The 24,064-nt window shown below is 56.9% G+C and overlaps 1 protein-coding gene across 5 annotated transcripts; it reads left to right on the forward strand.

Moving 5' to 3' along the window:
* Positions 1-1,836: 1,836 nt before the first annotated feature.
* On the forward strand, positions 1,837-23,479 carry SREBF1 (sterol regulatory element binding transcription factor 1). Of its 5 annotated transcripts, none has more exons than XM_037068745.1 (19): positions 1,837-2,112; positions 15,164-15,592; positions 15,971-16,143; positions 16,227-16,364; positions 16,446-16,667; positions 17,467-17,581; positions 17,815-18,035; positions 18,254-18,455; positions 18,590-18,768; positions 19,026-19,287; positions 19,368-19,534; positions 19,734-19,902; positions 20,379-20,487; positions 20,779-20,888; positions 21,009-21,141; positions 21,308-21,473; positions 21,915-22,115; positions 22,228-22,339; positions 22,629-23,479. In XM_037068745.1, exons 1-19 carry the CDS (start codon positions 2,022-2,024, stop codon positions 22,856-22,858), a joined length of 3,429 nt encoding a protein of 1,142 aa, XP_036924640.1. In that variant the 5' UTR covers positions 1,837-2,021; the 3' UTR covers positions 22,859-23,479. The 5 variants fall into 5 exon arrangements, with proteins under 5 accessions (XP_036924640.1, XP_036924638.1, XP_036924637.1 ...); XM_037068743.1 differs by having other exon boundaries at positions 1,838-2,112; positions 18,251-18,491; XM_037068742.1 differs by lacking the exon at positions 1,837-2,112 and adding an exon at positions 13,551-13,674 and having other exon boundaries at positions 18,251-18,491; positions 22,228-22,342; positions 22,635-23,479.
* Positions 23,480-24,064: the final 585 nt, after the last annotated feature.

Genomic DNA, 24,064 nt, shown 5'->3' on the forward strand with positions numbered 1-24,064 from the left:
TCTCTGGTAAGGGCTGTTAGAATTTTTCTGGGAAGTTACCAAATTGCCAAGGTCTCCTGGGGGGCCAGGCCCTGGGTGTGATTCCTAAGCAGGGCCACTTTCGTAGGGAGGTGTGGAATCCCTGTGGCTTCTGGCCACCCCTGTTCTGGGTAATTTTCCATAGCAGCCACTTCCAGGAGGGGAACAAAGAGCACGATGTCCGGGCTGAGCCTCAGGGCCTTGGGCTTTCAAGGCCTCTCTTGGCCCAAGGTACGCACCCCTCTTCTAAAGTACGCCACTAATTTTACTCCATTGGAGGTAAAATTTATTCTGTGGCCACACAGAATAAATCTGGAAACTGAGCAAGGTGGTATTTGGGGTGGCATGACTCACCAAAGCCAGGGCCAAAGAGGGACTGGAGTCTAGACCTCTGATAGTGTCCTTAGCTGCCCTCTCCAAGGGGAAGCTCTTGCACACCTGCCTTTCTCTGCTTGCAGACCTGCAGGGGTGGGAAGCTCACTGTCTTTCCGTTTTCAGATACTGAATGTTACTTCTGGCTTATTTATCTTTTTAAAAAATGTTTATTTATTGATTTTAGAGAGAGGAAGGGAGGAGGAGAGAGGGAGAGAAATATCGATACTCAAGAGAAGTATCAATAGGTTGCCTCTTGCACTTCCCCAGCCAGGGACCCAGCCTGAAACCCAGGCACGTGCCATGGCTGGGAATCAAATCAACAATTTTTTAGCTCACAACTTTCCTCCCATATCCAGCTGTGGGGACAGCCAATGGGCCTGGGGGCCACCTGGCCCAGTCCAGCCCTTGAAGGTGGGCTCACTTCAGTACACAGAACAGGAAGACCCAGAGAGTTCTAAGGATCAAACTGCCAAGGTCACACAGCTACTCAGGGACAGCAGCAGGGTTGGGCCTCAGGGATACCTGGCTCCAGACTTGGTGCTTATCTCTGGGAGCAGCCGGGATGGAGGCCACAAGAAAGAGGCAGACTGTGCTTTAGACCTGAGCTGGGTTGCTCTGCATCATGACAGGTGGGGCTGAGTCAGAGGAGGCAGCTTGGCTGGGGACGGGCCTGGAGAATGAACCTAGGGCCCAGTGGGTTGAGGACAGAGCTAAGAGGCAGGAGAGGGATTCCAAAGAGGTGGATTGAAATAAACCAGAACTGCCCTAGCTATGTAACTCGGTTGGTTGGAGTGTTATCCTGGTGTGCCAAGGTTTTGGGTTCAATCCCTGCTCTGGGCACATACAATAAGTGAATACATAAGTGGGTGGAAGAGTAAATCAGTATTTCTCTTTCTTTCTCCCTCTCTCCCCCACCTTCCTCTTGCTCTAAAATCAACATACAAAAGATTAGTCCTGGCTGGTGTGGCTCAGTGGATTGAGCACTCCAACCTGGGGGCATCCTCAGGGTCCTGTTCCAGCAACTAAAGCTCCAAGTGGTGATGTAACTGGCCTGAGGCCACACAGCAGTTCTTGCAGCTATACATTGGACGGGTGTTTCTTGCTCTAAAGAGCCAAATCTAGAAAGCGAAGTTTGTCAGGACACCTCTGTCCTCCCCACAAGTCCAGAGACCTCTGGGCCGGGCCCAGTCCTCCCGCTTCCATTCAGCCCCTTTGCTTGGTGCTGGAGAAACAGGCCCAGAGAGAGGCCGTAGCCTGCCCGAGCTCCCGCAGCAGAGGCCAGAGACTAGGTAAAATGAACGACCACAGGGTTCACCCTCGGGGGTGGGTTTGCCTGGCCTCCCCGGAGCCGGGTCACGCTCTCCCCAGGTGGGGCGGGGCCGTCCGGCCCGGGGCGGGGCCTACGCGCTCAGGACCGCCCCGGTCCTGCCCTCCCTGCCTGCCCTAGCAAGCCGCCCCTGAGGAACCCAGTTTCTGAGGAACTTTTCGCGGGCACCGGGCCGCCACCGAGGCCAGGGCGGGCCGCGAACGCGCGGAGCGGCGGCGGCAGCGGGCCAGGGCTGGCGGGCGCAGAGCTCCTTGAGAAAGTCTGTGGCCCTCAGAGCCCAGCCGGAGGTGGCGACGGCGAAATGAACGAGCCGCCCTTTACCGAGGCGGCCTTGGAGCAAGGGCTGGCCGAGCCGTGCGAGCTGGACGCGGCGCTGCTGACTGACATCGAAGGTGCGTCAGGGCCGGCTGGGCTCCGCACGAGTGGGGCGCGCAGGTGGCGCCCGGCCTTTGTCTCCCCTGGCAGGGCACGGGGCTTCCCGGCGTCTCTGTATTCCGCGCTAGTGTTCAGCCAGCAGCCCCCCTGCGCCCACTCTGGCGCCTCGGGCTGCGCCGCGCTGACAGAGCGTCCTGAACCCCACCTCGGCTGCAGCGGGAGCTTGGGACCAGGGCGTTGCCGAGGCCCCGCCTCGCCTCCGCCCATGACGTCAGCGCGGGGTAACTTACGGTCATTCCATGGGTCCCGAGAGTTCAGCTCTGCGCTGAAGCTCTTGCGCTTGCGCACACGCGCGACTCGTCCTCCCGCCACACCCCGCAGGCTCAAGCTCTCCCGGTGGAAGACCGCAGCTTTTTGGCAACTGTTGAATAGTAGGCCCCATCTTAGACACAAAGGGGCCGGGGGCGGGGTGAGGGTGGTCGGGTCAGAGACCTGGCCAACTCCCTCTCTTGGGAGCACAGAAGTTCCTTAGAAAACGGGCAAAAACGGATACTGATATTTAGTTGCCACTTGGGGGCGGAGCAGGGGTGGGGCTACTTTGGACACAGACATGGGTCCAGATCTCGCCTAGCAGACTTTTGAGCTGAGACCTGAGGGTCAGCTCTGGGACCAATTGAGAAGGATGTTTTCCCAGCCACCAGCACAGCCAGGGCAAAGGCCCCGAGTTTGAGGACCTAGAGGAAGGCACAGGAGGTGAGGTAGGTACGCCAGAGGATCACGGGACCTCGTCCACTAGGGAAGGACAAGGGGCCCTGTGCTGGATTACTTACGTCTTTTAAAGCATCATACACTAGTTATGCCAAGAAGGGATTTGGGGACCACCGCACGGCAGGTACCCATTAGGAAGTTGTTGCCTGCTAACGAGCACCTGCTACAAAACCTCAGCAAATTGCCCCCCATTGGTTGCTGCACAGGTTCAGCAACATTGGCTAAGTTGCATTTGGTTGATAGGGAAACTGAGGCCAAGAGCTCAGGTCTTCCACCCCTGGATGGACATGTCCGTGGAGCTTCTTCTGCCTGGGATTGGCAGAACACACACATCTCCTTCAGCCTTACAGGTTAACCAAGCTGGCTGCTGGCTGGGGGGCTTATCAGCTTGCTTTCCCTGAGACCAGCCTGAGGCAGGGCTAGAGAGGAGAGACCCCGATCACTTCGTTCCGAATTCCAAACCCCAAGTCCTGGGGAAATCCGAACTTGACTCAACTAACAGTTTCACAAGTACTGGACTAGTGGGTGGAGACTGGGAGGTGCCATGACCAAGCGGCTCACACCTGGGCTTTGGGGTCAGGACTTGAATCTGGACACTGTACTTTAATGCCCTATACAAGCGGTCTCGCACTCTGATCCTCAGTTTCCCCTCTGAATGCAAATGCTCCCATTCAAATCAGAGCAGGAGTACCCAGGTACAGGTCTGGCACAGACTTTTCTTATATACTCATTTATAGAAACATTCCCTTAACCTTAATCCCCAGGACCCAATGGGTGAGCCATTGGGCAGCCATTGGGGGTAGGGGCAATTGGAGGTCAGACTAGGCACTAGCCCTAGTCTGAGAAAGGTAACAACTGGGCCTGTCGCTGGGATGAGTTCAGTCCCAGAACCATGCCTGGCTTGCCAGAGCTCAGGGAAGGGGAAAAACTGATGACCCACTTCCAGTTGCTGGCCCCGAAGTACAGAAACTCATGGGCAGTTTCAGGACTGAGGCCCCCAGCTTCTGGCAGGGGTGGGTGGGGAAAAAGGAGACCCCCTCAGAGAGGCCTAGAGCCCTCTAGCCTGGCTCTCAAGGGCAGATTTGCCCCTGCTACCTCCCAGCCTTGCCCACTAGCCACCATGCTGTCATGGTGCCACAGCACAGAGCAGCTGCCCAGAGCCACCACTGCTGGCCGCAGCGCGGGCAGGAGGACTCTCACTGGGTTAAACATGAGGTTTGCCCACTGCATCAGGTTTCTTGTTTTTTATTCAGACTTTCTGCTCTTTCCCCCAATTACACGCACCTACTCTCTTTGCATTTTAGAATGATTAGCACAGCGGAGCAACAAAGAAGGCAAAGTCTTCCTTAAACCCTCTACCTACAGACAAGCTCTGTTAATTACATGGGAGATTATTTCCTGTGTTCCTGGACATATTTTTTCAGAATGGCTGCACACTCTTGATCTTCCTTTTAAAAACTACTTCATTGAAGTATAGTTTACCTGTCCTAAGATTTACCCATTTTAACTCTACAATTCAGTGAGGTTCAGTAAGTTTACCAAGTTGGGTGAGCATCACCCGTTGGCTGAAGAACATTTTCATCACCCCAGTATGTTCCCTCCTGCCCATTTATAGCTGCTCTGTAGCCTGCCCCAGCCCAGGCACCACCAGGTCTGCACTTGCATGAATAGAGTCCATTGTAACCTACCCTGTCCCATGCCATTAGTCAGGGCCTCTGGCTTATCCACCTGTCCCCATTGATGGACATCTAGCTTGCTTTGTGCTGCAGTGGACACCCCAAAGCCAATGTTTGCCAGGAGGAGTCCGTGTTTGGTTCCATAGGTAGGCTGTGGCTCTGGGAGGGGAATTGCTGGTCTGAGGCTGGACTGCTTTCCAACCTTTCCCTGCCCTGGGAGCTAGGCACATTCGATAAGGTCAAGGCAGAGGTGACTTGAGGGTGCGAAGGGCAGGGCCCAAAGGTCTCCAGGTCCCCTGGGAGGAAGAGGGGTTGTGAAGTGGGCCAGGGCTTTGGAGCTGGACCATATCTAGGAAGCAGTGGGGAGCCTTGGGAAGGGGATTGGAGCAGAGCATTGCCATGCTTGAATTACTTTTCCTAAGTCCCCTCTGGTGGCCGGGATGGAGGATCACTGCATGAATAGGGAACTAATTGAGCACTTGCTGCATGCCAGGCACTGTACAGACCACTGAGTCCTCTTGACCACCCCGGTGGGTATACGTAGAACCCTCACCCTACAGACGAGTACCTTGAGGCACAGAGAGGTTAGGGGACTTGCCTAAGTTCACACAGCCAGAACATGGCAGAGCCGGATTCAGGCCCAGGCTGTGGGCTCCAGTGCTCTCTCTTAGCTCTGAACCTGTGGGCTCCTGAGACTGGGATTAGGGGTAGGGAGTGGCAATAGAGCACAAAACAAAAGGCTGCTCCACATGGGGTTGTTTTGGGGCCAGGGAGTGGGTCATAGATAGGGGCACAGGCCACAGGCTACCTCCCTCTCCCAGCCAAGAGTGGCTTTGGAGTCATGAGACTGAGGACTGGCACCAGAGAGCCAGGCACAGGCCCCAAGCCCCACCCTGCCTCCCAGCCCTCTGCCACGTGAACAGTAGCGGGTGGATCTACAGAGTCCTGTGTTCTGTGGGCAAAGGCTCTACCCTGGTGACAGTGCCCAGTGGCCTTCGATGAGCTCCACTGCTCCCCGTGCCTCCTTTCTTGCTCTGTGCTCCGGGATGCCTAGCAGCTGTGGGCAGAGGGGACTTGAGAGCCGTCTTGTCTCACAGGTTTGGGATTATTGCTAAGCTGGTGTCTTCACCTGCCCCCTGATTAATTTATCAGACCTTGCACGTGCTTCTAAGTGCAGAAGAGACAAATGGAAATGGAGTTTCTGGTCAGGGCCCCCACATCCACCATGGGGGGCCCTGGCTGAGGAGCCCCCTGCAGGCTCTGGAGGCACAGCTCGTTCTGCCCCCCCACCCAGAGGCCTCTGTGTTCACATGGTGTGTGTGGTGCCCCAGGGACCTGACAGGCTGGCTGCCTGCCTGGCTCTTGCCTCCCTCCGCCCCTTCCTGACAGTGCTCACTGGGCTCACAGCTCTGCGTGTTCTCCCAAGGTGCCTAAACCAATCACACCGAGCCTCACCTCCCAGGATCCAGACCATGCTGACCAGCTGTTTTTTGGATCCGGGCCAGCTATGGTGGTGAGGACACACTGGGGTGACACTGCCATCCGGTACCTCTCCCACTGCATCTTGTGCCTAGTTCTCTTCCTGGTCCCACTAAGCACAGTCCCCCTAGAAAGCACAGCCTGGGACTGCCTACTGGCCAGCCCCGGCTCATAACTCCCTGTGGCTCCCAGTGCCCCCTAGAGTTCCCTGTTTCAGATGGCATTCATGGCCTGTGCGGCTTTGCCAGACCTGCCCCTCCTCTGCCATTTCCTGTTCACCCAGAGCCTGGCCTCAGGCTCTCCCTCTGCCCCCCTGCTCTGCAATGGTGCCTGTCCTCCTGGCCCCCAGCCCAGCACCCCTCAGGAGAGAGACCCCTCCTGTTAGACATGACCTGCACAATGGCCATTACACAAGATGCCCTTCCCAGCCCCCTTCCCGCCCTCTTTGCTGCCTCTTGGCACCTGGCCTGCCTGGCGCAGGGCTACCGGAAGTGTACCATCCCCCGCCAACCCCTGCCCAGTGGCAGTGCCTGGCCGCTTTTCCTGGGGAGAGTGCCCTGCCCTCTTTGAACTTCAGGTGCCTCCCCTGGAAAGCACGAGGTAGGGGCTACAAGGTTTTCTGCCCCTGAGCCCCTGTGGGTTCCAGCCCTGATGCCTCTGAGGGAACAGGGTTGTGAGGAACAGAGAGAAGCATGCTGGGAGTGGCTCCAATAGACAGGCAGGCAGGTGACTGGGAGTTACCTTCTGCTCAGTGGTTCCCTCGCTGAACATAAACGTCCTGTGTCAGCCACAGCCGGTGCTCACCACTGGGCAAAGGCCTGGGATGTGGACTTTTCCCTGCCAACAGGTGACACTCGGATGGGAATGGCTGTGCTGGCCAGAGAAAATGTCTCTGCCAGCCACAGGCCCTGTGGATGTGTCCTTTGACCCTGGGAACCAACTGGGGTGGTCCACATGGGCCACCCATGTCCCACATGGCCCCATACAGGGCTCCTGATAGGGGGCGAGGGGGTCTTTCAGTCTGGTTCCAGGTTTGTGAGTCCCCTGCTAGGTTTGAGGTTTGGTGGGAGGTATGGCAGGGCTGGGGGGTATCCATCCCACCTGGGAGAGTTAGTGGCTTAGAGAGGCTCACTCTGACCTGGAGCCCTACTGAAGCCCCCTACTTCCCAACTAACACCCCACCTCTAACCAGTGAGCTTGCCTCTCCCAGTCACACCTTAGGCCTTCCCTTCCCAGGGCTCTGGGGTCCCCATTCTCCCTGCAGCTGAAAGGCTAGGTGTCCAGAGGTCTTCACATGCAGCCCCTGCTGTGTGGCCATGGACAAAGTGGCTTAACCTGTCTGACCTTCAGGTTCTTGTCAGTGTACTAGGAACAGTAACAGAACCAGCTTCTTAGGGTTGTGGCCAATCGGATGAGCTCATTTAAGTCAAGGGCTTAAGTAGTATGCCAGCACATAGTAGGCCCTCAGCCAGTGCCAGTGAGTATTCATTTATTATTTGTTATTTATTTATTTGAATCCTCATCTAAGGATATGGTCATTGATTTTAGAGAGAAGGGAAGAGAGGGAGAGAAACATTGATGCAAGACAGAAACATTGATCTGTTGCCTCTCCTATGCACCCCAACCAGGGACCAAATCAGCAACGTGACATGTGCCCTGCCTGGGTATTGAACCTGCCATCCTTCAGTTTATGGGGTTACACTCCAACCAAGTGAGCCACACCAGCCAGGGCCAATGCCAATTAGTATTATTTAAAGCAGTGGTCCCCAACCCCTGGGCTGTGGACCTGTACCAGTCTGTGGCCTGTTAAGAACCATGCCGCACAGCAGGAGGTGAGCAGTGAGCAAGTGAGCACAGCTTCCCTCAAATTACTCCTGTCCCTGACTCTACCCCGTCAGTGGAAAAGTTGTCTTCCATGAAACTGGTCCCTGGTGCCCAGAAGGTCGGTCCCACTGCTGCTTCTGAGCACTTCGCCATGCCCTGCACCTGTTATGTTTAGCTAAATAGGGTTAGTGGTGGTAATCCAGGGACCTGTGCTCAAAGTGTTTAGGATATTCTGGGCTATGGCTCCCAGTTCCAGCACTCACCATTTGGGGATTCTGGTTTTCTGGGTGGGAGGCAAAGTGGGGATGCTCAAGGCCAATGGGGGGCTCCCTACCGCCACCTTACTCCCAAGGAGCAAGCCCCCTGAGGTGAAAGATATAGAGATGAGAGCTGGAAAGGACCTTAGAAATGCCATTGTCATCACTTCTGCACTCTGTGCAGATGAGAAACAGAGGCCTGAAGACAATTGGCTCACCACAGTTCCCCTGCCACTCAGGCTGCGTGGTCCAGGCCCAGTGGCAGCAGGATTGGGGGTGGTGAAGGAGCTGGAGACCCATGAAAAGCAAAAAGGGAGCCAGGCCCAGCAGGGATTGCTTCCCAGGCCAAAGAACCTGCTAAAAAGTGTTGCTGATCTCTGGCTCCAGGCGACTGTTTCCTGCACAGAACACCTCAAGATAGCCTTGGACAAACAAGCAAAGCACCAGTCACCCAGCTCTTGGGACTAAACAAAGCATCCAAAAGTAAATAAAAACAATAAAATCCAGTGCTGGTGATGCTGTGAGGAAATGGGACACATTGAGGAGTGTTGTAAAGGACTTATCTTTTCAGAGAGAATAGCCTGGCAGCTGTGCAACAGGTCACAGGGAGAAATAAGGAGAAATATTTCTCCCTTCTCCAAAAGGGAGAAATAGATACAATCTGTATAAAGATGTGCATGGCACTACAATTTAGACGGGGAACTAATGCAGTTGCTCAGTAATAGAGCCACTGCATCAGGCCTGTGGGTTCTGTGAGAATAAGGATGGGCTCGAGCCCACACCCGTGACAAGATGTCTGGGTTGGTACCGATGGGCATCTTGTGTAATGGCCATTGTGCAGGTCATGTTCAGGAATCTGTAGACTTGGGAGCTGGTGCATGGGGCAGCACAGGTGAGGGGAGGGTCTGAGAAGGTGATGTCAGAGCAGGTTTTGGAGGAGGAATAGGATGTTGCCAGGTGGACAGAATAGTGGGAAGGGCACTCCCCACAGAGGGAGAGGTCTGGGCAAATGCATGGTAGCATTAATTAGCATGATGTGTTCAGAAGACAGACAAGGAAGAAGGAAGGTTCAGCTTGCCCTGGAGCAGCGGGGCTCAGGTGGTGGGAAACCAGCGGCTGGGTGGTGGCTGGCAGTCTATAAAACCCTCGACTGTAAACTACTCTTTGCTCAGCCCTGTGCTGGGTGCTCTGGGGTCACAGAGTTAGTTCCAGCTTTGTCTCTGCCTTGAGGGGCCTGCTGACGCCTGGTCTCCAAGGGAGCTTAGGAAGGCCGCAGAGAGGAGGCAGTACGAGCTGAGTCTTGAAGGGCTTTCTGTTGCCTTCCCGACCTGAGGCAAGTGGTGACAGCAAGTCAGGCCGAAGCAGGCTAGAGCTGGGCTCCTGGCAGGCTGGGGCTGACAAGTGTTGGCTCTGAGGTTGGTGGTTCTGGATCTCAGTCCCAGGTTCTCCACTTGGCAGCTGTGGGACCTTTGGGCATGTGGTTGCCCACTTAGTCTTAGTTTCCGTCTATAGAGCCCATCCCATTCCAGGAAAATCCAGCACACACTCGTACCCCTGGGACATCCCTGAGTGCACAAAGGGCAGCCGGTGTCCCTGGTGCACACGTGGCCAGCTGAGGACATGTGAACTTCCTGACCCAAGTCCTCAGGGTGATCAAGGAGGCACAGGTGGCAGCAGCAAGACGGATGGTGGGCAGAGTGCAGCCCCAGCTCCCTTCAGTGTTTGGCGAGCGCCCCATTTCCACCCTGCGCCCTCCGTCAAGCAGGTAGAGGCAGACCACCTGGGTGGCTCCCAGGACCTACGTCTTACTCTCCTGAGTGGTGGTGCTGCTTCATGTGGTTAGCGTTCTTTGCAATCTGACAAACTTTGGTATCTGCACTGCACAGGAGAGTTTGCAAATCCCTTTCTAGCCCATACCGTGCCCTGGAGTGTTGGTATCCTTGGCCCAAGTGATGGACCAACTTGGATTGGAATCCCAGCTCCTTGGCTGCCTCCCTGACCTCCAGCCCCAGCCCCTCCACACTGGCCTCCTGTTGTCTCCACACCGCATCAAGCTCACATTTGTCCGAGGGCATTGCACTGCTGTTTTTCCTGCCCAGGACATTCTTCCTCCCTCCTGGCTCACTCCCTTATTTCATTCAGACCTTTCCTCAGGTGTCACCTCCTCAGAGAGCCCTGCCCTGACTACGTCATCTGCAGTGGCCCCTCACACTTTCTACTCTCTCAGTTTTGTGCACTCATCACCACCTGCACCCGCATTCCTCCCTGTATTTGCAAACTGCTGGTCTCCCTCCCTGGAACAGGACATCCCCAAGGAAAGGTCTTTGTGCTGTGTCCCTGTACCTTCCGTACCTGGCACAGGCCCAACACAGCAGGCCCTTTGGGAAGGGGAGTAGTTCCTCTCAGAGAATTACAGGGTCCTGCACACATAACACCCCCTTTGTATTACAAAATCTTTCATCACAAAATCATAAACATGCAATTCTGTGACATAACAATATCACACCCAAGTACACCATGTGACACTTTAGGTAAAATATTCAAATTAAAACTATAAAAATTATTATACCCAGATTATTACCCTATGAACCATACTCAAGCAGGCCTTACTTCTGCTGGACCCTATAGATCTGGGCTTCATGAACCAGGTCATAGTGTATAAGGTAGTGAGTTCCCTGCCCTGGGAGGCATGCAAGTAGATTTTGGGATTCAAGGCTTCATGCAGGTTGGATGGGCTCTAAGCTTCTGTGATGGGCATAGCTGGGCTCCTGCAAGTTCATGGTATGGGGTCCTCCTGGGATTTCCATCACAGCTTCACAGAGTAAACAAGCCAGAGAGTCAAAGGCTGACCCACATTTGCCTTCAGAGGAAGGTTGGAAGGTACAGCAGGGAGGGAAGGAGGGGCGGTTTCAGGTTTCCTATTGGGTCCTGACAGAATCAGGGTTGAAGAGAAGGAAGAGGAGGAAAAAGGAGGAATGCAGGCTAGGAGGTGGCAGGGAAGGTGAAAATGGGCAGGGGTAGAAGGACATGGTCACACTGAGATCCAGAGTCCGTGTTTCCTGCCCTTTCCCTAGGTTCAGAGAGTGCTCGCAGGAGCTGCATGTGCCCTCTGAGTCCGGGCTCCCAGGACCGGGACCAGGTGAGGCAGGAGAGGTGTGTTTTCACAGTGTATCCTGGGTGCTTCTCCTGCCTCAGCCTAGTCTCGGCCCTGTTTACTCTGTAAAACAGTTCCCATCAAATGGACATGGAGTTCCAATTTGTACATTCCAAGTGTTGGGCAACTCACCACCTGACTTTCCAGTTCTAGACCATTCAAACTGGTACAGAGGGACTGACCTTTGTTGGGGCCTTGCTGAGTGGTAGGTGCTTCACACACTGGGCTCTCCCAGAATCCCCCTCTGGAGAGGAGGGGTAGAGGCTCCGAGAAGGGGCCAATCTACCCAGGGTTACATAGCAGGTGAGGGACTATGAGGCTGGCTCTCAAATTTCCACCCCTGAGTCTTAGTCCTGGCACCCAGCTTCCACAGAGGTGGCTGGCAGACTGAGCTCCAGGGAAGAGCGAGATGGGGCTGATCAGGCCACGAGTTCCGTGGTTGGCTGGCTGCTCCACATGCCACTGGGTGCTTTGTGGTTGCATCTTAGACTGTGTCCTCTGGTTGCATCTTAGACTGTGTCCTCTGGTTGCATCTCAGACTGTGTCCTCTGGTTGCATCTTAGACTGTGTCCTCTGCCCCCAAGGCCCAAGGCCAGCCCTCCTCTCAGAGCCTTTCCTGACGTGCTGTCCTCAGAGGGTCGTTGAATGGCTGTCATCTTCCTCCTACCTCAGGTCTGGATGGGGTGGAAGTAAAATGCAAAGATATGAGAAATAGAAAGCAAAAAGAGACAGGGCAATGTGCCAAGAAGAGAAGAATGGGACTGGAAAGGGAAGGGCTCACAAACCAGGGAACAGTAAGGGAAGGGTTGGAGGCTTGAGGTCTGCCTTTGAGCTCTGGCCTGGACTCCAGCCTGGGTCCCGTCTTCTTATTCAGATAAGTCAGAGTTTTACACCAGCACCGTTCGGTTTTGTGTTTTTGAGGTGAGAGTGTAAGCACCCATGGGCAGAGGGCTGTGGCTGTGTTAGAGAAAAGTTCTGTTTTCCTTGGCACCCCCTACGAGGCCATGGAAGGACCTGGAAAAGGGGAGAACTGGGTGTGTGTGAGGAGATAGGTCAAGTTTCCTCATTGAAGCTCCTGAAGAGGGAGAGCAACTGGGGCCAGGAGGGCTCCAGCCCCCCAGCACTATCTCCTCAGTCTCCATGCCTGCCTGCCTGCCTGGGATTTGGCCCCCTTCCCAGCTGTCAGGAGCTTGGGAGCAGGAGGAGGGGTGGCTTGTGCTGTGGTTGGAGACTGGATCAGGCCTTGCTGGTGGTCTGTTTGGTCACAAAAGCCTGAGCTGCTAACCTGGGCTGCTGGCCAGGCTCTGTGTGTGTGTGTGTAACTCTGACCTCACACAGAAGGGGAGATAGGCCTAGGTACCCCCTCAAAAGACCCCTGCAGCCTGTCGCCCTAGGGCTTGACACCCTGCCTTCCTTACCTGTCCTAGGGATTGAGTTCCCTCTTGGCCTCCCAGGACCCTACAGTGAATAAGAGTCAGACTTCACCGGGACTGCTGAGGGCCTGTAAGGCTTGGGGTGGGGGTGGGGGTGGAGCAGGGAAGACTTCACTGACCACACACACGCACACACACCCTCCTAGACCCAGGTCCCTCTGCAAAGGGATATCTGTGCTGAGAGTCAGGAGATTTACATATTATCTGGATGTTTATTTGGTGTAGGGGTTTCCCTGCACTCTGGACCTAGTTTCTTGGCAGTGACCTGTTATCGCATGTTGCGGGGGCCGGTCCCATGCTGCATCTACCCCAGGAAGGGGAGGCCTTGGATCCCTGAGCCGTAAATGCTTCTTGGTTCTGAGCACAATACCCATACCTTCTTTACTTCTTTTATTTGATGACAAGGAGATGTGACTATTTTTTGAAGGAGTAAACCAAGGCTTAGAGCGGTGAAGAGCTGCTCAGGGTGTCAGCGAGCCGGTAGTTTAAATCACAGAGAGCCCCGGAGTTCCTCCGGCCCGTGCGCACTCCACGCGGGGTACTGACCACAGGTGGTAACGGAGGTGCCGGGGGCTGGAGCGGGCGCGCGGCTCACAGTGACCGCCAGTAACCCAGGCGGCTGTCGGCGCTGAGCGGGTTAAGGGCGGACGCCCGCGGGTAACCCCAGCCCCAGCAAAGTCTTGGGGTGAAACCCGAACCTGAGCCGCCGTCGGGTGGGGTGGGAGCCGGGGCGGGGCCCTAGCTAGGCGGCGGCGCGGCGGCTGATTGGCCTTGCATGCTCACCCCACGCCAGGCCCGGGGCCGAGGGGGCGGGCGCCGGCCCGAGCCAGCGGGAGGGGCCGGGCTGAAGGGCGGGGCGGAGTGCTCCTCCCGCTTTTAATGCGCCCGGGAGCCGGGCGTGGCGAAGTCGACGCAGAGACCCGCAGGCCAGCTTCCGGGACACCCCAAGGGGTGGCAGGCCGCGGAGTCATGGATTGCACGTTGGAAGGTATTTTTTGGAGGACCCCCCACCCCTTCATTACAGAGCCTCCACCTCCGCTGTGGGGTCACTCACCCCGGTTCCCTGGAGGGTGCGTGTGTGATTGGCGGCTGTTGGAATATAAATGGGAAAAAACTGCTTCCCGAGGGGGAGGTGTACCACTTCCCAGCTCTCAGGAGGGATAGTGGACCACCCTTCAACCTCATTAGTTGCCCCCAGCCCAACGTCTGCAGTGAGAAACTGGCTTTCCCCAATCCTCTGCTGTCCGTCTGGGGCACTGGAGGAGGAAGCTGAGAGGGGGGCCAGTGGTCTTTCTGTTGCCCAGGGGAGCTCTGGATTGTCCAAATCCGGGATCCCAGGCCTGGATTTAGCCAAGACCAGTTTTCTTTCGGTTCCTCAGTTTCCCTATCTGTTAAAGGGCTCAATGAGGACTGGGGTGAGGAATGGGAGATCCTGCTAGTGAAAATACTTTATGCCCTCATAAACCTGGAGGGCCCACAGAATATTTCTGTTTGAGAACCCAGGAGACTGAGCCCAGCACCCCATTTTGCTTTCTCGGAGGTCTTAGGGAGGCCCCTCCTGCAGTGACTTTTTTGTCTGGGTACCTATAGGAAGGAATTGGCCACTATTGAGGCCCCACTCTGTGCTGGCCGCCTGCCTGCATAGCCTCTTAGCAGCCCTGTGGAAGGGGTTTAATCTCTTTTGTTGTATGGATGAGGGATGAGGACGCTGAGACCCAGTGAGAGGAGGCCATTGGGTTCCAGAGAACTCTGGCTCTCAGAGTTCTCTGGCTCTTGGGATCCTGGGGGCTTTGGGGCTCCCAGAGTTTTGTGCTTGTGGGTCCTGCAAGGTACTTTGACCCAGTCGGCAGCTGCCCACAGTGAGTTAGAGGGCCCCAGAATGACCCAACCAGGTTGCCGGTTACCCTCCGTTGGGGGCAGGGGGCTGTAGTGGAGTGTGTGTCCCAGTTTTCAGGAGGAGGAAGGAGTCAGGACAGACAACGTTCACTTTTCCCCCTGTATAGAGGGAAACTAAAGTCCCGAGTGGCCGGGTCCCAAGTGTGCTTGGCTACAGACAGAGTCTGGGCTTGTGCCCAGAACATGTAGAGACACACTGCTTGGCACACACATGCCCAGCAGCTGACTCTGCCCCAAGCCTTGGTCTGGTCCATGGAGTATGAATTGGTAATGGCTCTTAAGTCGGCAGTCTTGGACCCAAGCTCCAGCTTACGTATGGGGCAAGTTAATGGGCCTTGTGGGGCCTTGGCCCTGCATGTCACTGAGCTTATCTAATTGTTGCAAGGGCTTTCTGGTAACATGTGAAGCACTAGGCATTGATACTAGATGTCACAGGTGCCTAAGAAATGGCTGTGTGTCTGGGACCGCAGGCTTGCACATGTACAACAGTGCAGACAAGGGGTATGCAAACGTGTGATGCCTTTTACAGGGCCAGTCCCCATAGGCTCTACCGTCCCTCACACAGCCTCTTCTTTCCCCAGACATGCTTCAGCTCATCAACAACCAAGACAATGACTTCCCTGGCCTGTTTGACCCACCCTATGCTGGGGACAGGGCAGGGGGCACCAATACCACCAATCCTGAAGCCAGCTCCTTGGGCAGCTTGTCTTCACCTCAAGCCACTATGAGCTCCACACTTGAAGGCTTTCTGGGGGGGCCCAAGGCAATACCCCCACCGTTGTCCCCTCCCCAGCCTGCACCCACATTGAAGATGTGCCCCTCTGTGCCTGCCTTCTCCCCTGGACCTGGTGTCAAGGAGGAACTGGTGCCGCTGACCATCCTGCAGCATTCCACCCCACAGCCCCTGCTGGGGGCCCTCTTGCCCCAGAGCTTTCCAGCCCCAGCTCCACTGCAATTCAACTCCGCTCCTGTGTTGGGGTACCCCAGCCCTTCTGGAGGCTTTTCTGCAGGTAAGGGGGCATGTGGAGGGAGAGGGATGGCAGGAACACAGAAGGGTCCACTTTGGTCATGGTGGAAGAATTTCAGGCTTTAGAAAGCTATCTCCTCTCTGCTGTTTGAGGCGCTGACTGGCAGTCAGCGTGTTCCCGTTGTTGGGCTAAGCCTCACCTCCCGTTCCACTGAGGCATCCACCTCGGTGCTGCCCATCCAGAGACACAGGCCCGGCTGGAAAGCTAACATGTTTACATCAGAGCCTCAGGAAGGGGATGTTGATAAAGGAAACTGAGGCCACACAGGTAATGACTTACCCAAGGTCACACATGCTAGGGACCTGAGGGCAGGTTGGAAGTGGGTTAGGGCAGCTTGTACCAGGGACTTCATCTCTGCAGGGAGCACTCCAGGGAGCACTCCACAGCCACTGCCTGGCCCACCAGGGGTCCTGCCCTCCTCCTTGCACACCCAGGTTCAGGGTGCAGCCCCCCAGCAGCTGTTGACAGCCACAGCCACCACTACAGTGGCCCTTGGAACAAACAGTGTGACCTCACAGATCCAGCAGGTCCCGGTAAGGGCATTTGTTCAGGGGCTGGGGAGCTGGCAGCTCCTGGTCCAGACAGAGCTTACAGTAGAGACCACCCCTGCCCCCAGGTGCTGCTGCAGCCCCACTTCATCAAGGCAGACTCGCTGCTTCTGACAACCATGAAGGCAGACACAGGAGCCCCTGTGCAGGCAACTGGTGTCGGCTCCTTGGCCCCAGGCACAGCTGTGCAGACCGGGCCCTTGCAGGCGGGTAGCATGGGCAGGGTGGGAGGGTACGGGGTCTGTACACATGCATGCCTGCCTGGTGACACATACCTGGCTCTGCAGACCCTAGTGAGCGGTGGAACCATCCTGGCGACCGTGCCGCTGGTAGTGGACACTGACAAGCTGCCCATCAATCGCCTGGTGGCCAGTGGGAAGTCCCTGGGTTCGGCCCAGAGTCGTGGTGAGAAGCGCACCGCCCACAATGCCATTGAGAAGCGCTACCGCTCCTCCATCAATGACAAGATCATCGAGCTCAAGGACCTGGTAGTGGGCACTGAGGCAAAGGTGCGGGTGCAGGCCTGCACAGGCACGGAGTACAGCGACTCTGGGCCAGGAGGCAGCGGGAAAGGAGAGAAGGACTTGGGCTGAGCCCGGACAGACCAGGTCTTGGGCTTCAGTCTGCCCAGGCCTGATCAGCTTTATTTGTCCAGCTAAGCTTTATGGAGGGCCCCTTGTGCACCAGGAGCTGTTATAAGCACTGGGGATAAAGAAGTGACCAGACAGGCAAAAATCCTCCTGTTGAGGAACCAACATTCTAGTTGGGGGAATGACAATAAATAAGATAAATATGGAACGGTTAGCCAAAATAATTTTAGGACTGTACAAATGGAGCTGCCACAGTTGAAATTACATTCCACCCTTTGGAGGCAACTGCAAGGCTGGAAGTGAGTTTGACACCTCTGGGTTAGAGGATGGCAGATGGTTTTAAGTGCTATGGGAGAAAAGAAGGCAAGAAGAGGGATGGTGAGTTGCAGATCTGAATCAGGTGGTCAGGGAGGGAAGGCTTCACAAAGTGCTATAATGCAAAGTAGACCTGAAGAAGGTGAGGGAGTGGGATGCGAAGATGACAATAATAATAGCAGTTAGTGAGATGGTACTGTATATATTTTACATATTAATTGTTATGCCCATCCTGTGAGGAAGGTACTAGGGGAAGAACATTCCATGTAGAAGGAATAGCAAGTGCAAAGGTCCTGAGGCAGCTGTGTTACAAAGAAGCCCTGACACCACCACCCCTGCTTAGGTGCCCACTTGCCAGGCCTGACTGGTAATTACTGTGCTGTCTCCCTCCCACCTCCTGCAGCTGAATAAATCTGCTGTCTTGCGCAAGGCCATTGACTACATTCACTTTCTACAACAGAGCAACCAGAAACTCAAGCAGGAGAACTTGAGTCTGCGTACTGCTGCCCACAAAAGCAGTGAGTCCTGGCCTTCCATGGCCTATGGTTCTGGCCCTGCCTCCAGCCCTGCCCCATCCCTGGTCTGACCTTAAGCTCTGAGCCTACAAGGGCTCTCAGCCCTCCCTTTTTCCTAAATTGGCCCTCAGAAACTAGGCCAACTCCCAGTCCCCTTCCCCAGGGCCCTAAGTTGATTTGGGTGGGGTGGGTGTCTCTGGCCTGTACCCTCAGCCCTGCTCCTTTCCCTCCTGTAGAATCTCCGAAGGACCTGGTGTCCACTTGTGGCGGTGGCAGGAACTCTGATGTGCCCATGGAGGGCATAAAGCCTGAGGTGGTGGACACACTGAGCCCACCACCCTCGGACGCTGACTCGCCCTCCCAGAGCAGCCCCTTGTCTCTTGGCAGCAGGAGTAGTGGCAGTGGTGGCAACAGCAGTGACTCAGAGCCCGACAGCCCAGCCTTTGAGGACAGCCAGGTTGGGGTCTGCACCATGGCCCTTTCTAGTCTCAGTGTACTAGGGCTGAGCCAGGAAGAAGCCCCTAACATATATCACCTCCTGTTTTGTAGACAGAAAACCTGAGGCCTGGAGCCCTGCAGGGCCCCACAGTTAGGGTGGGTGGAGTGCTGGTCCCTCCAGCAGTGCTCTCTGGGCCACCCCCACTCTGTCCTCACCACCCTGCTCCACCCCAGCAGGTGAAGCCGGAGCAGCTGCCATCCCCCCACAGCCGGGGCATGTTGGACCGCTCCCGCCTGGCCCTGTGCGCTCTCGTCTTCCTCTGTCTCTCCTGTAACCCTCTGGCTTCCCTGCTGGGCAGCTGGGGTCTCCCTGGCTCCTTGGATGCCACCAGCACCCACCAGGGTCCTGGACGCAACGTGCTGGGTGCTGAAGAGAGAGGTGGGACAGGCCAGCATGGACACCTCTGGCAGAGAGGTAGCAGGGGGACTTTTGGGGGTGTAGACCCCAGGCCCCTGGGCTTGGACTCTGCACTTCCTGGGAGCTATGTCCCCAGCCCTTCTGTCTGCCCCCAGATGGCCCTGCCTGGGCACCGAAGCTGGTCTCCCCACTGGTCTGGCTGACTAATGGGCTGCTGGTTCTGGTCTCCTTGGCACTTCTCTTTGTCTATGGAGAACCAGTCACACGGCCCCACTCGGGCCCTGCCATGAACTTCTGGAGGCATCGTAAGCAGGCTGACCTGGACCTGGCTAGGGTAAGGGGCAAGGAGAAACCTGGGGGTTACCTGGGAAGGTGCTTAGCGTCACCCACTCTCCCCTGCCCTCTGGGTGGGCCATGAATCTGCCCTGTCCTCTTCACTCTTGTCTACTGCTCAGTCTCCCACTGACCCTTGGTGGCCCAGCTCACACTGCTGGGGGACATTGGGGTCATAGGGAGAGCCCAAAGTGGAGGGATCTTCTGTTCAGAGCTGGAAGAAATTCCATGCTTCACCCAGAAAACCATCACCCACAGGGGGACTTTGCCCAGGCGGCCCAGCAGCTGTGGCTGGCACTGCAAGCACTGGGCCGGCCCCTGCCCACCTCCCACCTGGACCTGGCCTGTAGCCTGCTCTGGAACCTCATCCGCCACCTGCTGCAGCGTCTCTGGGTGGGCCGCTGGCTGGCAGGTCGGGCTGGCGGCCTGCAAAGGGACTGTGCTCTGCAGGCAGATGCCCGCACCAGTGCCCGAGAGGCGGCCCTTGTCTACCACAAGCTATACCAGCTTCATGCCATGGGTATGATGGGCGAGGAGCAGGCCTAGGGGATTTGGCCACTTCTGACAACAGCCCGGCTTCATGCTCTGCCCGTTTTCCAGGGAAGTACACAGGTGGACACCTCACTGCCGCTAGCCTGGCACTGAGTGCAGTGAACCTGGCAGAGTGTGCAGGGGACACCCTCTCTGTGGCCATGCTGGCTGAGATCTACGTGGCTGCTGCCCTGACTGTCAAGACCAGTCTCCCTCGGACCTTGCATTTCCTAACTGTGAGTCGGGGGTAGGCTGGTGGGGACAGGGCTGGGGGCTTGCTTGGCTTTGTAGCTCTGACCAGCCTTGGAGAAGGGGCTGCACTGTATGAGGCCCTTGGTCACAGGCTGGGCTCCAGGCCCAGCTGGGGTCTCAGCCCAGGGTCAGGTTTGAGCCCTGCCTGGTGCAGTGTGACAGCCCACCTCCCCTCACCCACAGCGTTTCTTCCTGAGGAGTGCTCGCCAGGCCTGCCTGGCACAGAGTGGCTCAGTGCCGCTTGCCATGCAGTGGCTCTGCCACCCTGTGGGCCACCGTTTCTTCGTGGATGGGGACTGGGCCGTGAGCAGTCTCCCCAGGGAGAGCCTGTACAGCTCAGCTGGAAACCCAGGTGCGGTCTCACGCCGGGCCCCTCCTCCTCCTTTGTTCTCCATTCCCTATTTCTCATCCTCACTCTTGCCCCATCCCTGTCCCCTGCATCTATGGATGTCCCTACCCACCCCTGTCTGTTGCCTGGCCATCTGCTGTGGCTTTGGGGGCTGGGTCTCTCCCAATTAGGGCTCTTCAGAAGCAAACGGAGACAGGGAAACAGATCTGTGGGCAGGCGGTTGATTTGGGAGGCAAACCCAGGCAACAGCACTGCACTGTGAGGAGGTAGGACAGGGGAAGACAGCAGATGAGGGAGTGTTAAGGAGTAGATGACACCGTCTGAGGTCAGTTATCCTAAGGGCAAGGACAAGGGTATTTCTTCACCAACTTTATCTGTCCCAGAGCCAAGCCCACCCGTGTGCCCTGGAAATAACCCTTGGTGTAGAGAAGGGATACGGAGAGTAGAAAGTCCCCCAACTCACACCCTCCTCCCCACAGTGGACCCCTTGGCCCAGGTGACTCAGCTATTCCGAGAACATCTCTTGGAGCGAGCACTGAATTGTGTAGCCCAGCCAAGCTCCAGCCCCACATCAGCTGATGGGGACAGGTGAGTATCCCCATTCCCCTCCACAAGGCAAAAGCCCTCCACTGTGGGGTCTGGGAATGGCCATGTCCAGGGACTTGTGCAGGTGGCCAGAGCCAACTGACTGGCCACTTACTCTGTGGCCTCAAGTAGATCTCAGCTCCTCTCTGGGTTTTAGTTTCCCCACCAGCCTGGCAGGAGGAGATTGGGCCACTTTATAGCCACTTTATAGAGCCAGGAAGTCAGTCTCTGCTCTGGTGGGAAGATGAGAAGGGCCACTGCCCCTGTTCTAATGGCCAGTCCCTCCTTCCACAGGGAATTCTCAGATGCCCTTGGGTACCTTCAGCTGTTGAATAGCTGTGCAGATTCTGCCAGGGCTCCGGCCTGCACCTTCTCCGTCAGTTCCAGCATGGCCACGGACACAGGTGAGCCCCGGGCCCCTGGCCTCTGATGGCCGCTCAGCGCCTGCTCCACAGCAGCTCAGCCTCAGGTGCAGTGTGGCTGAGTTTCAGGGAGCGCCCCCACCTGCACCCTGCTCCCTGCAGGCACAGACCTGGTGGCCAAGTGGTGGGCCTCACTGATAGCTGTGGTGACCCACTGGCTGCGGCAGGACGAGGAGGCAGCTGAGCGGCTGTACCCACTGGTGGAGCACCTGCCCCGTGTCCTGCAGGAGTCCAAGTGAGTGCTGGCCAGATTGGCCACCCAGCATCGTGCCCCCCACCTTGTTCTGCATAATTGGGATTGCCACCCTTTTTTAGCCATGAAACTGGAACCAGGGCAGTGGGAGCTCAGTGAGGGCCTGTGGCCTGGTCTGACCATCCCTCCTCTGCCTCGGCCCCAACAGGAGACCCTTGCCCAGGGCAGCTCTGCACTCCTTCAAGGCTGCCCGGGCCCTGCTAGGCCGTGGGAAGGCAGAACCTGGCCCGGCCTGCCTGGCCGCTTGTGAGAAGGCCAGTGGGTACCTGCAGGACAGCCTAGCTACCACACCAGTTGGCATCTCCATTGACAAGGTGAGGGGTGGAGCCAGGGGCCCGGCAGTCTGCAGGGTCACAGCCTTTCCATTCCATTCCCTGGCCATCCCTGCACAGGCTGCAGAAGGCTGGGGGTGGCCTTACAGTACAGGACTGGGGCCCAACTGGCTATGCTCTCTGGCTGACTCGGGTCTCTTGGAGAGTAGTTACCACTGTTCAGCCTTAAATCCCCCCACCCTGGCCCAAGGACGGGTAGAGTGAATGCTTTTGGAGGCTGCAGCGGTGGCTGGTGGTGGGTGTGGAGGCCTGGAGAGGTGGGTGGTCCCGAGGTGCATTGCTGTTGCATTGCATGTGTGTGAGGTGGGTGCAGTGCCTCGGCAGTGCAGCCCGGAGCCAGCCCCTGGCACCACAGGCCCCCCCGCTCCTCTCGTTCCAGAGCTGGAGCCCCTCAGTGACCCCTACCCTGCCTGCCCTCCCCAGGCTATGCAGTTGCTCCTATGTGACCTGCTCCTTGTGGCACGCACAAGTCTGTGGCTGCGGCAGCAGCCATCTGCACCAGGCCAGGCCTTGCGGGCCCCAGGCAGTGGAGCCCTGCCCTCTGCCCTCGAGCTTCGTGGCTTCCAGCGGGACCTGAGTGGCCTGAGGCGTTTGGCGCAGAGCTTCCAGCCTGCCATGCAGAGGGTGAGTGCCCACCACGGTCTCTTCCCTTCACAGAGGGGATGCGAGGCAGCTGGTGTGGAGAGAGGGTGGGAGCCTGGCCTGAACCCCGACTCACCTGGCCTCTCCTGCCCAGGTGTTCCTACATGAGGCCACAGCCCGGCTGATGGCAGGGGCCAGCCCCACACGGACACAGCAGCTCTTGGACCGCAGTCTGAGGAAGAGGGCCGGTTCCTGTGGCAAAGGAGGTGAGAGGGGCCACAGACCTTGTAGAGGTGTGTGGGGGTGCTGGTCCAGCCTCATCTTCCCCACCCAGGTGTGTGTGTGGAGAGGTTTGCAGTGTTAAAGAATCCAACAAGGTGACTGTCATTTGTGGGATACATGACTGTGCACGCATGTCTGTACTATGTCTGGCCCTGAGGGGGGACCAAACCTCCCGAAAGTGTGCCTGAGATCCAGGTGGGGAGGCAGGGGTCAGGCATCTGGCGGGCACTAAGCCCCGCCCACACCCCACCTTATGATGCGGCTTGTGTGTAGGAAGCCGGGTGGAACTGGAGCCACGCCCCACGCGGCGAGAGCAAGCTGAGGCCCTACTGCTGGCCTCCTGCTACCTGCCACCCTGCTTTCTGTCGGTGCCCAGGCAGCGTGTGGGCATGCTGGCCGAGACAGAGCGCATGCTGGAGAAGTTCGGTGATCAACGCCTGCTGTACGACTGCCAGCAGATGCTCCTGCGCCTGGGCGGCGGGACCACAGTCACCTCCAGCTAGACACGCTCCCCTGCCCCAACCTACCTGCGGTCAGGCCCCAGTACCGGTTTTAAGCCACCTTGGCGCCTTCTGGATCTGTCACGGGCCAGAGCCTCGAATGCTGAAGGCAGTACCAGAGACCCCAGTGTCCACAGTTCACCTAGGGACTGCACTGCATCGGCGGGTTTTGGGGAGGGGAATGGGACTTTTTTTGGCTTTTGCCGCTGGCCCTGGAAGGCCAGAACAACGTGATCTCGTCACCCCTGCCCCCTCCCCAACCCGACTAGCGGTGACCAGGATGGTGCTGACCTCTGGTGGCTGGTCGGGGGATTGCAGGGGTCGGTCCAGTCACCTCTTGGCTCTGTAGGTGCCTAGTGGCTTTTCCCTCTGCTATCTAAGAGGGAAGATAGGGGGTACATGTCACTCAGCTGTAGGGTGGGTGGCAACTTGGCTTTCCTGGCCAGCAAGGGGGCTGTGCCCCAACACCCCTCTTTGTCTTCTGGAGAGATGTGTATATAGTGTAGATCAGGGTGCATCAGCCTCCTGGCCTTGGAGGCCCAAGTGTTACTTTGCCTTTTGCAAACTTTATTTTCATAGGTTGAGAAGTTTTGTACAGAGAATAAAAAGTGAAATTATTTATAATCTGGGTGTTGTTTCTTTGGGGAGGGTATGTGCTTCAGCTGATCTACTTGCTAACCAGAGGGGGTCCTCTGTGCCTTCTCCCCAGCACTGGGGCAAAGGCCTTCCCACACACATCTGCCATGAGGGACTAGATTTCCCTCCTCTGATATTACAGGAGGCCCAGGGAGGGCAGGTATGACCTCCAGCTGACTTGGATCCCACTGACCTCTGGGCCACGTTGGGGCACCTAGTCCTTAGGGCCATTTGATTTCAGCTGTCTCCTCTCACCTCCCAGCTTCTACTCCTGCCCACTCCCAGGGTGACATGGAGGACACATGGAGATCCAAGTTTCCTGTTCTCAAGGATGTGTTGACAAGAGCTACAACCTGGTGTCCCTGTGTTTGGAATGTCAGTTTCATGTTTTCCCACCCCTGTGCCTTGGTCACCTAGCTCTCCCGCCTGAGGACGATGCCTTCTACCCCCATTCTGACCTGAGGCTGCGTGGCAGAGGTGGGGTGCCCACTGTGCAGCAGGGGCTGGTTTCTTGTCCCTGCAAACTGCTAGAGTCCCTGACTCTCCATTTGTGCCTTCTGGGCTTTCCCCTCC

The sequence above is a fragment of the Sturnira hondurensis genome, unplaced genomic scaffold (assembly GCF_014824575.4).
Source record: "Sturnira hondurensis isolate 20B ecotype Veracruz unplaced genomic scaffold, ASM1482457v3 Scaffold0018097, whole genome shotgun sequence".
NCBI lineage: Eukaryota > Metazoa > Chordata > Mammalia > Chiroptera > Phyllostomidae > Sturnira > Sturnira hondurensis.

Bases quoted from the DNA above. Each gene is read 5' to 3' on its own strand.
- SREBF1 (XM_037068741.1), top strand. From the start codon at position 13,566: ATGCGCCCGGGAGCCGGGCGTGGCGAAGTCGACGCAGAGACCCGCAGG. The intron at 16,144-16,226 runs GTAAGGGCATTT...CCCTGCCCCCAG, and splicing joins CACAGATCCAGCAGGTCCCG to GTGCTGCTGCAGCCCCACTT. The intron at 21,474-21,914 runs GTGAGGGGTGGA...TGCCCTCCCCAG, and splicing joins TTGGCATCTCCATTGACAAG to GCTATGCAGTTGCTCCTATG.